At 48.9% G+C, this 14,091-nt stretch overlaps 1 protein-coding gene across 1 annotated transcript in view; it reads left to right on the top strand.

Moving 5' to 3' along the window:
* The window catches only part of LOC124718782 (plectin-like), a 239,827-nt gene that overhangs the window by 204,413 nt on the left and 21,323 nt on the right, over positions 1–14,091 (top strand). The window contains exon 17 of the mRNA XM_047244391.1: positions 5,706–5,822. Within this exon, the coding sequence (XP_047100347.1) occupies positions 5,706–5,822 (117 nt within the window). The remainder of the gene's footprint in view (positions 1–5,705; positions 5,823–14,091) is intronic.

Raw genomic sequence — 14,091 nt, 5'->3', positions numbered from 1 at the left:
TTTTTCCATTTCCAGGAGTGTATGTGAAGCACTCCAATTCTTGCAGCATTATGCATGGAATACACACGTTTTGAATGCAGTCACGAAACACTTGTTTGGGTGACTGTTCCCGTCTTATGCCCCAACATACTGTCCATTTTCTGAACAAAACTGGTGAATTGAATTCGATACAGACTAGCCCCCGAAGCGAGAGTCAGAGGGCCGGTGGAACAGCTTGTTTAGAATGTTACAGTCTGTAGTTAGGCAGTGCGATAAAATCGTGGAATGCTCCCAGAGAGAAACACCTCTGAAAAAATTCCTGGTTATGCAAACAACAACAACAATGCAAAAGATCTCGTGATATTTTTAGAGCCATTCAAAGGAATGCTGGAAGGCAGGGAGTTTCCAACAGTTTGTTTTGTTTTGTTATGGGTGCACAAATGGAGAAGACATTGTAATACGAGAACCCAAAGATTTAGAGGTACATTTAAATTACTGAAGTCCCAGTTTTGTTGTTTAGTAAGCACTGTGTGTCCAGCAAATGAAAATGGCGCTTAGTTGCAAAATGCCAGTTTCGATGCACCAGTATTTTGGCAGTACAGGGCATTGTCATCTATCAACTGTAGATACCACAAGTGTTCCATCTCACAGATGCGAAAGTCAAAATTTGGACATAGCACAGAATAGTGATATTTCCGTAGTCACCTTTCCGATTACTGTAAACGATGTGTTTCTGAGAGAGATGAGACATTAAATACTGGGAATCAAATTTGTGTTTAAATATCATTTCCTGATAACCTAAAACAAAATTACAATGTGGCAGGAATATCTTACTCTGCCTTTTTGATATCTGCAAGAAAAAGTAAGCCTCACCCAATACACACACACACACACACACACACACAGACACACACACACACACACACAAGGTTTAGCTTATGCGAGCTGTTGGAGCCAGTGACTCCTTCTTGTGGTGGATTAGTTGGAGGGGAAGGAAGAGGGATGAAGGAAAAGGACTGGACAGGTTTAGGAAAAGGGAGACAGTTCAGAAAAGTCGGACAGAACCCCGGGTCAGGGGAGATTTACTGGACGGAATCGGAAGGAAAGACTGATCATTGGGAACTGCACCGGATGAGATTTGAAAATGTGAGAAATTAAAAGGTGGCAGACAGGGCAATAAGCGAGGCAGAGATTACTGCTAAAACATCGTGTACAAGTTAATAAGAGTGAAAAGCTAAGTGCATTGTACGTAACAAAGGTGGAAGGGAGAACAACAAAAAATGGACTGGTCAGAAAATGAAACGTGTAGAAAACTAAAATGGAGTGAAGAATAGAGTAGTTACTGTGAAGAAATGTTGAGATGGAAGTAATTAACATAAATTAAGGCTAGGTGGGTGGTGAGAACCGAGGACATGTAGCGCTCGTCCTCCCCTGTGGAGTTCTGAGAACCGGCCACTACAGTACAGTGTTTTGAACGTCTGATCTAAAGCACTGTCTCCTCCTGAATCATCTGTATTATCCACTGGCGTCACTTTCAGCCATAAACTTGCATTTAATGTTGCTGCCTTGGTGAAGGACCTACTTTCTTTTACACATAATGTCAACCGGAATATCACTTTACTTCCCAATCCCAACAGGAAACCTGAAATTGAACTCTACCTCGAACAGTTCTGACCACGATCCCAGTTTGATGCACCGTCACTACCTCAGAACCGTCACTCGCAGGCCTTCAAAATTTTCTCACATCCGGCATTGCTTCGTAACCTTTCCACAGGTCCCTACAATGTGACCCTAATGTGACCTAAATCCGAGCTCTACGTGCCCTTAAAGTTGACGGCTCCATTATTATCCTCCTAGCAGACAAAGGATCTACCACTGTGGTAATTGACCGACAGGAGTACGTCAGTGACGGTCTACGCCAGCTGCCAGACACCTGCAATCGAGGTCCCGTCCCTGTAATTCAAACTGACCTGCAGTCCCTCCTAGAAACATCAGACTCCTCACAAGGACTTACACCTCAATCCGGAGAACTTCTTCCCCTACCATGAACCTCCACCTTTTACTTTCTTCCTGAGATCCACAAATCCAATCACCCTGGCCGTGCTATAGTTGCTGGCTACAGAGCACCCACTGAATGTATGTCTGCCTCGGTTGATTAACACCTGCACCTCTAGAACAAGAATTCCCTCTTATACTGAAGATAACAACCATTTCCTAGATCGTCCGAAATCTGTACCCGTCCCATTCCCACCACACACCTCGCTCGTCACCACCGATGCCATTTCCCTCTGTACCGACATCTCCCCCATTTCCTCAGTCAGCACCCACCTGATTCCAAACCCGTGACATGCTTCCTGCTCACCTTAATCAACCTTATACTTACCAACAATTTCTTCACCTTCGAGGGGCAGACATACAAAGAGATTGGGGTTACGGCTACGGGGACCAGGACGGCTCGTACACGATCCGACCTTTTCGTGGGCCGCTCGGAGGAGGGTTTCCCGGGATGCGTAAGCCTCCGACTGTCAGTTCAGTTTAGATGCACCGACGACACCTCTGCCGTATAAACTCGTGGTGCGGTCGACCTGTTAAAATTCCCGGAATCTCTAAATACCTTCTCCCAATTCACACAGTCCTATTCCGAATCACGTGTCACTTTTCTCGATGTCGATCTCGTCTGCGAAGAAGGCTAGTTACACAATTCTGTCTACATTAAACCTACTGACAAACAGTACTTACCTTTTGGCAGTTGCAATCCTTTCCGTGTTAAACATTCCGTTCCTTACATCCTCGGCATTTGAGGCAAAGCTCTTTGTTCGGATGCAGACTCTTTACAGCAATACACCACCATTCTCACCTCAGCCTTCACCGGACATAATTACCCTACCGGCCTAGTTCAGAAACAGCTTACCCGGGGCATCACATCCAATCCCGGTACTGCCGACCCCACCAAAAAATAACTACGGAGTACACCATTTGTCACTCGATACTATCCCGGTCTCGAATGTATTACTCCAATACTTCTTAAGGTCGTGCCCTAAAATGAGGTCTTCCCGTCCGACATTTTGCCCACCACACGTAGAATAGCTTTTTATCGCATTCCCAGTCTGGACGATATCCTCGTCAGACCCTCTGCTCCTCCTGTCCCCACTGTGCACCCTCCTACCACCACCTACAGCAGCCCCGTACTATCAGAGAGAGAGCCACCTGTGGTGAGGCCCACCTCGTATACCAGCTATCAAGTAAATGCCGGTCGGCCACGACTACCGGCCAGTTATCGGTCGGTACAAATGGGCACGGGCAGAGGGTGTATACTGGCGACACACGACGTGGCCTACAACACAACAGTCGAACATTCCTCAGAAATCCGCAGGTGGGAACTAGTGCTACAACGTGTCCTCGGTCCTTGCCAGCTGACTGGCCGTAATTTAAACAATTCCTTCCGTCTCAGCGTTTCTTCACAGTAACTACTCTTTTCTTCACTCCATTTTAGATTTCTACATCTTTCATTTTCACCATCCACCTTTCCACATCTGTTACGTATAACACACTTAATTTTCACTCTTAACTCGTGCACAATGTTTTGGCGGTAATCTTCGTCTTGCAAATTACCCTGTTTTCCATCTTTAAGCTCTCAGGTTTTCAAATCTTGTCCAGTGCAGCCCTCAACACCCACTCCTTCCTTCTTATCCTGTCTGGTAAGTCTCCCTTGGCCTGAGGCTCTGTCCAATTTCTCTGAACTGTACTAACTGTACTTCTTTTCCTAAACCTCTCCAGTCTTCTTCCTTCACCCCTCTTCCTTCCCCTTCAACTCTTCTGCTAGAAGGAGCAGCCATCCGTTCTGAACACTTGCATAAGTAAAACCTTTGTGTGTGTGTGTGTGTGTGTGTGTGTGTGTGTGTGTGTGTGTTTTTTTTCTCCTGCTGCCGCTTGGTGGGTAGATTTTTTTCAGTCTACCAATGAGATTGACTTTTATTTAGCCCGAATGGGTACTGGTAATGAATAAGACTGTCTCGAGAGGTGAAAGCATAACCGTAATCTCTTTCCCTCACTCTCTAATTTAGCGAGAAGTGTGTCGTGTGTTCCGGCCTCAAATGTGACTCGTGAGAAACATTTCAGTGCAATACAGAATGTCATCTCGAGCAGAAAAAAAGAAACTTTATCCGAAACGAGATGATTCGTTGCAATTTTGCCGACAGGGAATAAGTTGGAGACAATTTTGGTCCTGTAAGACTTCTAATTTCTTAGACTGTCAACTGTTCGTACACGTGCACTCGAATCGATAAAGTGGACGGTTCGAGATTTGGAACACGGGACGATCGCAACTGAGAGGAGCGGTAAATAATTTAGAGTTTAGTAGTTGGCATTCCTGCCGTGCAGCTGGCCAGTCCGGACAGTTTCTGCCAATGACGATCGACTGGAGCATTTGCACTGACTGGTCCGACTGCACGTTACGTGTTACCAAATACAGTAATTTCGTACACCTGAAGATGACATATTAAAATACCAGAACTACACGTATTTTGAATAAATAATTAATACAAGTGAAAAAAAAAATTGAAATGTTTTTTTTCCCTTCCATTACGAGACCAACAGAAGCTTGCAGTTGTGTAGTTTTCCTCTGAAATTCTAAACTGTTCCCTAATTTTCACCGTCGAGTAAAGTGAACTATTTTCTTGTCTGCGTCACAGTGATGCTGCAGTTAGGCTCTACTGCCCGGGAATACGTGTAGTTCCGTCAGCTGCCGGGAGTACGTCAGGAGTGCCTCCGGCTCGCAGGTGCGCAGAGCGGCGAGTGCACCGGGCCTCCGGCCTCCGCCCTCCCCACGACGGCCCGTCCGCTCCGAGCGTCCGCACTCGGACGAGCCGTGGCCGAGTACGGTAGGCTCGAGTGGCACCGGACGGGCCGGGTGCTGTATTTGCAGAACTTTACCGGGCACTCCGTTTGCAGACCGTGTTACGTCCCGACAAAGTGTTTCTCGTAGAGTGAACTTGCCGAGATCTCTGAAATGGGAGTGGTGTCTAAAATTATTATTTTGCGATAACACCCGGAGCTTATGTAGAGCACGAGTTAATGCCGTGTCCGTGACGTTTAAGTAGTGTCCAGTTACGGGAGAGCAATACGACAAGGAAGTACCTGGCCTATTCGAGGACGAAGTACGTAGAATTGCCATTCGCACGTCAGCTCTGCACGTCTCGAAGTGTGTGGCAGTGTCGGTGAAATGTGAATGGGGGTGTGCAGATGACGGAAGCGAATAGAGACGGTCGTGCCGTCCGCAGTGTGTCGGGAGACCGGGCCGTACCGAAAGGGAACGTGCGACGGCACGGGTCGGCGGGACTGCGATCGCCGGCGTACCGTAGGTACGTGCCTCGGACGGTACGGGCACTCCGTCGCGAGATGCGAGAATGTGACGACGGAATGTGCCCTCTGTTACAGTCCGGTAGGAAGTTAACCTCGCAACCGTTACGAGGAGTGACACTCGATTCGGGTCGACGGAGGTCGTCGAATAAAAATTTTGAGAACCGTGTCGTGACGCACTGTAAGGCTGTGTCATTTTGTACAAAGTTTTCTTTTGCCGTCGGTAATTTTGTGAACTTCTTTCCCTCGGTTTTACCTGTGCTCTCGCAGTAATAATACGAGCACATCTTTAAAGGGCCGTGTATCGCAGAAACGTACTGCGGACTCTTGTCGCCCTCAGATAATAGTTTTGCCTCTCGTCTGTGCAGGAGGAGACAGAGAAACACCTGGTGCACGTGCAGAAGACCCTGAGCGAGGTGAAGGCCGACCTCGCGCACGTCAGGAACAAGTACCACACTGCCAAGAAGGTGGTGCACGACTACAAGGTGAGCTGCTGCTCGTGGTTGTGGTGGCTGGGAGCTGCTTGTGCTTGTGGTCTGCTGTCGTAGCTTCGTATTAGTGTGTGGTAAGGTTTTCAGGTTCCTCCAGAATATACGTTCTGGTGTCATCAGAGTGGAAATAGTAGAGTGGTGTGCATATTAGGAGACCGAGTGAGTATTGTTGCAATAGGTAAGGGGGTAGGGAGGGTCACATTTACCGGACTTTCTTCCTTCGATCAATTTTTCCTGTCGTATCACTGAATATTGACCGCTACTCGTGGGACACAGTGTATTCGCGGAGGGTACCGCACGGCGAGGCTGGCCTCGAGTGTGACACAATTTAGTTACGGTCGGACACCGAGGAGGACGTACGAGGTGCGGACTACGTTACAGTTCTGCCAGATGGTACGCAAATAATTTGCGGGTGAATGTGCGTCCACCGCTCGGTCGGTGTCGTAGTATCTGCCCGGTCTGTCACACTGTACGCTTATCGGAAATGTCTCGAGATGGCGTCGGTGCTCACCTACCGTCATTGCCGGTAGTGGGCGGTTTACTAGTCGATTTAGCCTTTCTTCTCGCGATACGGAACTGTAGCGTCATCGTAAACGAGTAGAGTGTGCACTACACGTCGGAGGCTGTTACCCGGGGTTTTTTAGATAGGCAATTCTCCACACATTACAGATAATGACACCTGTAGAAGACACAGAAGTATCCAAAGAAATGCCTCCCCACAGGTGAAACCATTAAAGTCCTAGAGGTTAATTACTGAAACATTCAGAACAAAATTCCAGGGTTTGAAGCAATTTTAAAAAGCAGTAAACTTACGTAATAACAGGTATAGAAAGTTGTTTAAAACCCGAAATTGACAGTGGTGAGATGTCCGGGGAAAAATGTAGTGGATATTGGAATCTTAGGCTAATGAGAAATGGAGGTGGTGTATCTGTCAAAATAGAAATTGAACCTGGCTGTGAGACTGGGCAAGGCCCAGAATCAGGGGTGGACATACAATTATAATTAGATCCTTCTGTCGACCACTGGACTCACCTCCAGATGTAAACAAAAGATTCAAAGGAAACTTCAATTTGCACGTACGTAAGTTACCCAATCGTACTGTAATTGTCAGAGGAGCCTTAATCGCCGAACAGTCGATTGGTGTAGCTACTATTTTGTTTCCAGTGGATCTGACGAAGGTAACTTCTGAAACTGACATTGAGTCCTGAATCTAGGAATATATTACGACACCGGACGTATCACTGCCGTAGAGACTGCGAAGAGAAGATTAAAGTGATTACAGAGCACACGGAGGCATTTGGGCAGTCACTCTCCCCGCACTCCGTACGTCGACGGAGTGGGGAAAAGCTCCGACGACCAGTGGCACGACCTCACGTACCCTCTGCTGTGCGCTACACAGTGGTTCACAGAGTACAGGTGTAGATGTATAACTAGACCAGTTTTCTTAGTTACGTCCGTACAAATGAACTTTCAACAAACTGTCACACAGTGTCACCGTACTAAAGTTAAGTAGTATACCGTTTCTTTTGTAAATTGTTCACAAGTTTTGCTGGTTTGTGTGTTGCATCCCCAAGTCTAGTTGGCCCTGTGATTGTTTGGCTGCTGTGAAGTAACAGAATCTACTTTTGTGGAAGGGGGCTCTCTTGGACGACAAATGCATTTGATGAACGCAACGTTAAATGTATGGCCTTTTTTTAGCATCCGAGTAGGACTGACTCTGGCATCAGCATACATGCAGTGTAATCCCAGATGTGGTCACTGGGATGGGAGTTCTGTGTCCTTGTCGCCACACCAAATTTACACATATTGAGCCTTAAATTGGCAAGAGAGAGAGGTGAAAACAGACAGGTAACAGAGGTCCCGTGTAAACGTTCTCCACATGAGAATAGCCCCTTTTAATTCCTTTGTTTTGGGAAGCAGAAAAAACAACATATGGGTCACGTCTGGTGAATATAGAGGCTGGGGAGTCGTTACGGAATTAATTTAAACAAAAAATTCGTATTCCTCCACCTCACCCCGTACTACTCCCCAAAATGCAGACATGAGCGGCATTGGACTCTGTAAATAGTACTTCCTTGATCTCGTGGCTAGAACTCGGCACGCACTGTGCCATTAAAATCGAAGAACGTGGTAAGTGTAACCTTCACACTTGACTTCACTCATTGAGCTTCGTTCGGTCTAGACAGTCCAGAGTGCTAACACTGGGATGATTGAATCTCAGTTTCCATATCATAACAGATAACACACATTTTGTCACCTGTCATGAAACATTTCAGTAGTTCTGCACTACTAATGACTTCTAGTGACTCCTGAGCAGCTTTTTGTTGCTGCTGTTTTTGTTCGAATTTAGCATTCTGAGAACAAATTACACTGTAATATGTTTTGTACCAAAATAATTTGGACAGTTTTAAGACACGAGACAATTGCTATTCCGACATAATCCGTGACTTATCCGAATGTCATTCTGAGATCGTTCGTAACCGTTCCTTTCACTTCGGCTACAATTTTGTCATTCGACAGTGATCTAGGGCTTCCGGGACACACTTCACCATCAACACCTTCGCGGTCATCTTTGAAACGCTTACGCCACTTGTAAATCCTTATTTTCCTCGTATCGGACTCACCAAAACTGGTATTTAACTTTTAGAAAACTTACTCCTTTATTATAGTGAAATTTAAAACAAAGCACATATTGCTGAAACACGTGTACCCTTTTCGGCAACTGACAGCAGAATAAAAATTGGATACGGCCAACATTGAATGTGTACTTTTCAGGCACATTTAAGAATGACATTGAAAAAATTGCACGAATTGGGCTAGTACAAAACAGAAAGTTAAAAAATGCCAGTTAGTTTTTCAGCACACCTCATATGACTCTTTTATAGGTGGATCGATGTCTAATACCCACAATTAGCAAGGAAATCATAAAGTAATAAAATGAAACCGTGTAGGTGGAAATTTTTGAAGACACACACACTTATATAGTGGTCGGACAAAAAGTGCAAGAAATGCACGCTCGAAGATAAATGTAGGTGCTAGCCGAGGCTGCAGGTTTACACTGTCGTATTTCAGTAATTTGTCGCAAGTGTCATTCGTACTCGGAACGCTGTTCCGCGTACCCGTGAGTGTATTATGTCAGATGTGGGCTTATTCTCGGTGCTCGTACGGTGGTGCTTCTGTAACAAAGGTAGCTGAAGTGTTTTGTGTCTGAAGAGGCACTGTATCGAACATTTATACTGCTTACAGGGGAAGCGGAGAAACGTCATCAACTACGTGACAATGTGGACGAGAGTTGATGTCGAGTGATTGTGACAGGTGGTCATTGAAGAGGAATGTGATGAAAAATAAGAGAACTACAGCTGCAAAAGGACTTCAGAACCGAATGTCAAACTCGTGATCCCTGTCGGCGTCTAAACGACACGGAGGGGCTCCGTAAGCGGGGAACTGCCGTGCGAGCTGGAATTCGAAAACCGCTCGTAAGTAATGCGTGTGCCCTTGACGGAAAACTGTGCTGCAGAAGCTATAAAACCTGGACTACGGACCGATGGAAGTCACTCGGTCTCGCTTTACACCGTCTTTGACTTCTGGCCGAATTTGTGCCCCAGTGACGATTTGTGGAACCGTGTCTCGATATTCCGTGGGCCCCGCAGTTACTCTGCGAGGTCGTATCACGGTCGAGGATTGTGTGACCGTTTTGTCTGATCGGGTCAGTACTGTGGTACAGTGTTTGTTCCCCCACGTGATCCCATGTTCTGAGATAACGGGCGTGCTGCTCACAGAGCTCACACCGTCTGGGACCGGTTTTGTGAACACGAAGAAGAATTGCCGCATCTCCCCTAGTCACCAGACTCGCCACGTGTCGATACTGTCGAGCCTTGGAAAGGAGGGGTACGTGATCGCTTTCCACCTCCGTCACCTTTACCTCAATATGCCACTGTTTTGCAGGAAGAGAAGTTTAGGATTCCCTCAAAAACTGTGCACCATCTGTAGGTATCTGTTCCGAGATGACTGGAATTGTTTTGAATGTCAGAAGATTTCTGACACCGTATTAGGCACGGTAATGTAAGTATGTATGTACGCTGCTAGCAGTTCGGTCTCTACTCAGGTACCGATTTGAAAGAAAGGCCTGAATTTAGATTGTGTTTATAGCTGGAAATGGAACTCATTCATTCACCCTTCATTCATTCACACATTGCGTACAGGCTGTCGAGAAGCCTTCGGGGATGCCAAACGAGTCACAGAATACGTTAACCTGACGTAAAGCCACTGTAGGACCTTAATCGGTGTAAGATATTAATAATATACGGTCTCTGTAGTGCTTGATGCTATTCAAATGTATGCCGTCTAAACTTAAGTTACTAAGAAAGCTTTTTATTTGAAGAAAAGCTACCATTTCCTCAGATTTTTACATTTACAAGTACTGAGCCCTGTTTACAGTGCATGACCACTGATCTTACACCTTAATAACACACTGTTACTTTGCCACATAGCCTTTTAATCTCTGAATCGAGATAGCCCGATAATTTGTAGAAATAGTGGTCGATCGGGTGTGTTTTTTAATTTTCTTTTGATTTAGTGGGAATCCCCAATTTAGTGCTTTATGTCAGATGGGAGCCTGCCAAGTATTGTACCACGAGTGTGTCTGTCTTGTCCTCCTCCTCCTCCTCCTCCTCCTCCTCCTCCTCCCCCCCCCCCTCCATCTGACTCTCCCCACTCTCTCTTTCCATCTCATTAATCCCCCACCACTGCCTCCATCTCCTCCTCCCCCATCTCCCTGTTCATATCATCATTCTCTCTTCTCCTCTCCCTCTGTCCATCTCCTCATCCCTCCCTTCCTCTGTCTGTCTGTCTCCTCCCCAGTCTCCCTCTCTGTCCATCTCCTGCCCCGTCTCCCTGCCCTTATCGCATTTGTGCCCTCTCTTCCACCCCCGTCTTCCTGTCCGTCTGCCCGTCCACCAACTATGTTCTACTTCCACTCTCCCTATGCCCATTTCCCTCATCTCTGACAACCCCTTCTCCCTCCTGCCTCGGCCCATCTCTTTCTTCTCCCCCAGTTCTCAGCCCATCTCTTCATCCCCCCACCTCTCTCTGTCCATCTTTTACTCTCCCCACTGCTCTCTGTCCATCGCATCTGCTACCTCTCTGACCACCTCCTCCTCCCAGCTCTCTCTATCCATCTCCTCCCTCCCCCCTCTGTCCATTTCTGTCTCTCTCTCCCTGCCCAGTCTCTCTGTTCATCTCCCCCTTCTCACTTATCGCTATTCGTCTCCTCCTCTCAATTTCTCATTATTCATCTCCTCCAGCCCCCATTATCCACCTGCTCTTGCTCCCCTTTTCCTACTATTTCTTCCTGCCACCTCTCCCTGTCCAGATCTTCCTTCTGCCCCCTACTCCCTACTCCCTCCTCTCTCTGTCCACTCCCTCTGTCCATGTCCTTCTGTCCCCCCTCTTTGTCCATGCCCTCCCCCCTCTCTGTCCATGCCCTCCCCCCTCTCTGTCCATGCCCTCCCCCCTCTCTGTCCATGCCCTCCCCCCTCTCTGTCCATGCCCTCCCCCCTCTCTGTCCATGCCCTCCCCCTCTCTGTCCATGCCCCCTCTCTATCCACCCCGCCCCTCTATCCACCCCCCCTCTCTATCCACCCCCCCTCTCTATCCAACCCCCCTCTCTATCCACCCCCACCTCTCTATCCACCCCCCCTCTCTATCCACCCCCCCTCTCTATCCACCCCCCTCTCTATCCACCCCCCTCTCTATCCACCCCCCCTCTCTATCCACCCCTCCTCTCTATCCACCCCTCCTCTCTATCCACCCCCCTCTCTATCCACACCTCCTCTCTATCCACCCCTCCTCTCTATCCACACCCCCTCTCTATCCACACCTCCTCTCTATCCACCCCCCTCTCTATCCACACCTCCTCTCTATCCACCCCCCTCTCTATCCACACCTCCTCTCTATCCACCCCCCTCTCTATCCACCCCCCTCTCTATCCACCCCCCTCTCTATCCACCCCCCTCTCTATCCACCCCCCTCTCTATCCACCCCCCTCTCTATCCACCCCCCTCTCCATCCACCCCCCCTCTCCATCCACCCCCCCTCTCCATCCATCCCCCCCTCTCCATCCATCCCCCCCTCTCCATCCATCCCCCCCTCTCTATCCATCCCCCCCTCTCTATCCATCCCCCCTCTCTATCCATCCCCCCTCTCTATCCATCCCCCCTCTCTATCCATCCCCCCTCTCTATCCACCCCCCTCTCTATCCACCCCCCCTCTCTATCCACCCCCCCTCTCTATCCACCCCCCTCTCTATCAATCCCCCCCTCTCTATCAATCCCCCCCTCTCTGTCCATTCCCCCCCTCTCTGTCCATTCCCCCCTCTCTGTCCATTCCCCCCCTCTCTGTCCATTCCCCCCCTCTCTGTCCATTCCCCCCCTCTCTGTCCATTCCCCCCCTCTCTGTCCATTCCCCCCCTCTCTGTCCATTCCCCCCCTCTCTGTCCATTCCCCCCCTCTCTGTCCATTCCCCCCCTCTCTGTCCATTCCCCCCCTCTCTGTCCATTCCCCCCCTCTCTGTCCATTCCCCCCCTCTCTGTCCATTCCCCCCTCTCTGTCCATCCCCCCCCTCTCTGTCCATCCCCCCTCTCTGCCCATACCCCCCTCTCTGCCCCCTCTCTGTGTTCATACCCTCCCCCCTCTCTGTGTTCATACCCTCCCCCCCTCTCTGTGTTCATACCCTCCCCCCCTCTCTGTGTCCATACCCTCCCCCCTCTCTCTGTCCATACCCTGCCCCCTCTCTGTGTCCATACCCTGCCCCCTCTCTGTGTCCATACCCTGCCCCCCTCTCTGTGTCCATGGCCTCCCCCCCTCTCTGTGTCCATGCCCTCCCCCCCCCCCCTGTGTGTCCACGCCTTCCCCCCTCTCTGCCCATGCCCTCCTCTGTCCACCTCAACCTACCCCCAGCCATGCTCATCTGCACGTGTATCCCCGCAAAAAAGGTTGACAAAGCAGGCCGTACTGCTCCGACACCACACGCCTGTCGTACAGGGCAGCCTACATGTTAGCGGCTGGAAAACCATTTTTGCCCCCGACGTGTAGGCTGCCTTGCAAAGTGGGCCAGTGAGGTAAGCTGATAGTATTTTTACACAACGTGCCTGTTTTGCAGGACAACCTATACCACAGGAGCTGAAAAAATACATTTTTGCCTGTATTCGTACTCCTGTTGGAGCGAAGAGGTAAGAAACCCCACAGTTCTAATACTTTTGAAGTTTGCCATTTGTTGAAAGGCAGAAGCGCTGCATCACTGACAGTCACACAGATGAAAGGTGTGAAGCTTTGCTAGCCACACACACACACACACACACACACACACACACACAAAACCTGTGACCCTACATTGTGCTCAGCTCAGTCGTCTGCCAGCTATTTACTGGCCCACGGTGAGTGTACTGGGGTGAGGTGGGGGTGTGGGGTGGGGAAGGGTGAGGGATGGAGAGAGGCAGGGAGGGCTCCTGGGAGAGTAGGGAGCATCTGTGGGCTAGCTGCTACCTAAGGGTGCTGGTAGAGGGGGCAGGTGGCACACAGCCAGGCGTTTGATTTCATGGACTAGGGTGTGAGATACAGCACACAGCTAGCTGATGCAGGGGACACGAATTGGGCAGGAATGGTGTGGTGTACACACACACACTAAATCTCTCTCACTCACTATTGGGAGAAGTGGGGGGGGGGGGGGGGGCAGCGAGTTACCTTAGGTTTGGGCCAGGGAGGTTACGGGAATGAAGGATGTGCTGTAAGGATAGCTCCCATCTGTACAGCTCAGATAAGTTGGTGGTAGTGGGGAGGATCTGGATGGCACGGGTTGTGAAGCAGCCAATTAAATGTCACCTGTTATGCTCTGTTGCATGTTTTGCCACTCAGTGTTCCCCTCGTTTTTGGCAACACTTTGGCGGTACCCTTCGTGCTAGTCGGTGGTCGTACCGATGTAAAACACTGTACAGTGGCTGCAGCAGAGCTGATATATGACACGGCTTCTTTCACAGCCGTGCACACAACTCCACGTGCCGTGCGACCCCCGATAACAGTGTAACTCGTATCTAGTCGTATCTAACTTCTCGAAATCCTTCCCCCCAAATATATTCCTCCCAATTTGCCTTTCCTAGTTTCCTTTTTATCTCTTATGCGTGACAATAAATTTATTTTGCACACTTCATGACATATCACGTGCAATCGGATATACCCCGGTCACAAAACCACCTCCTGCCTCAACACAA

This window comes from Schistocerca piceifrons, chromosome 10 (assembly GCF_021461385.2).
Source record: "Schistocerca piceifrons isolate TAMUIC-IGC-003096 chromosome 10, iqSchPice1.1, whole genome shotgun sequence".
Taxonomy (NCBI): domain Eukaryota; kingdom Metazoa; phylum Arthropoda; class Insecta; order Orthoptera; family Acrididae; genus Schistocerca; species Schistocerca piceifrons.
Note: the sequence above shows the minus strand (reverse complement) of the source record. Positions and strands in the feature narration are given on the sequence as shown.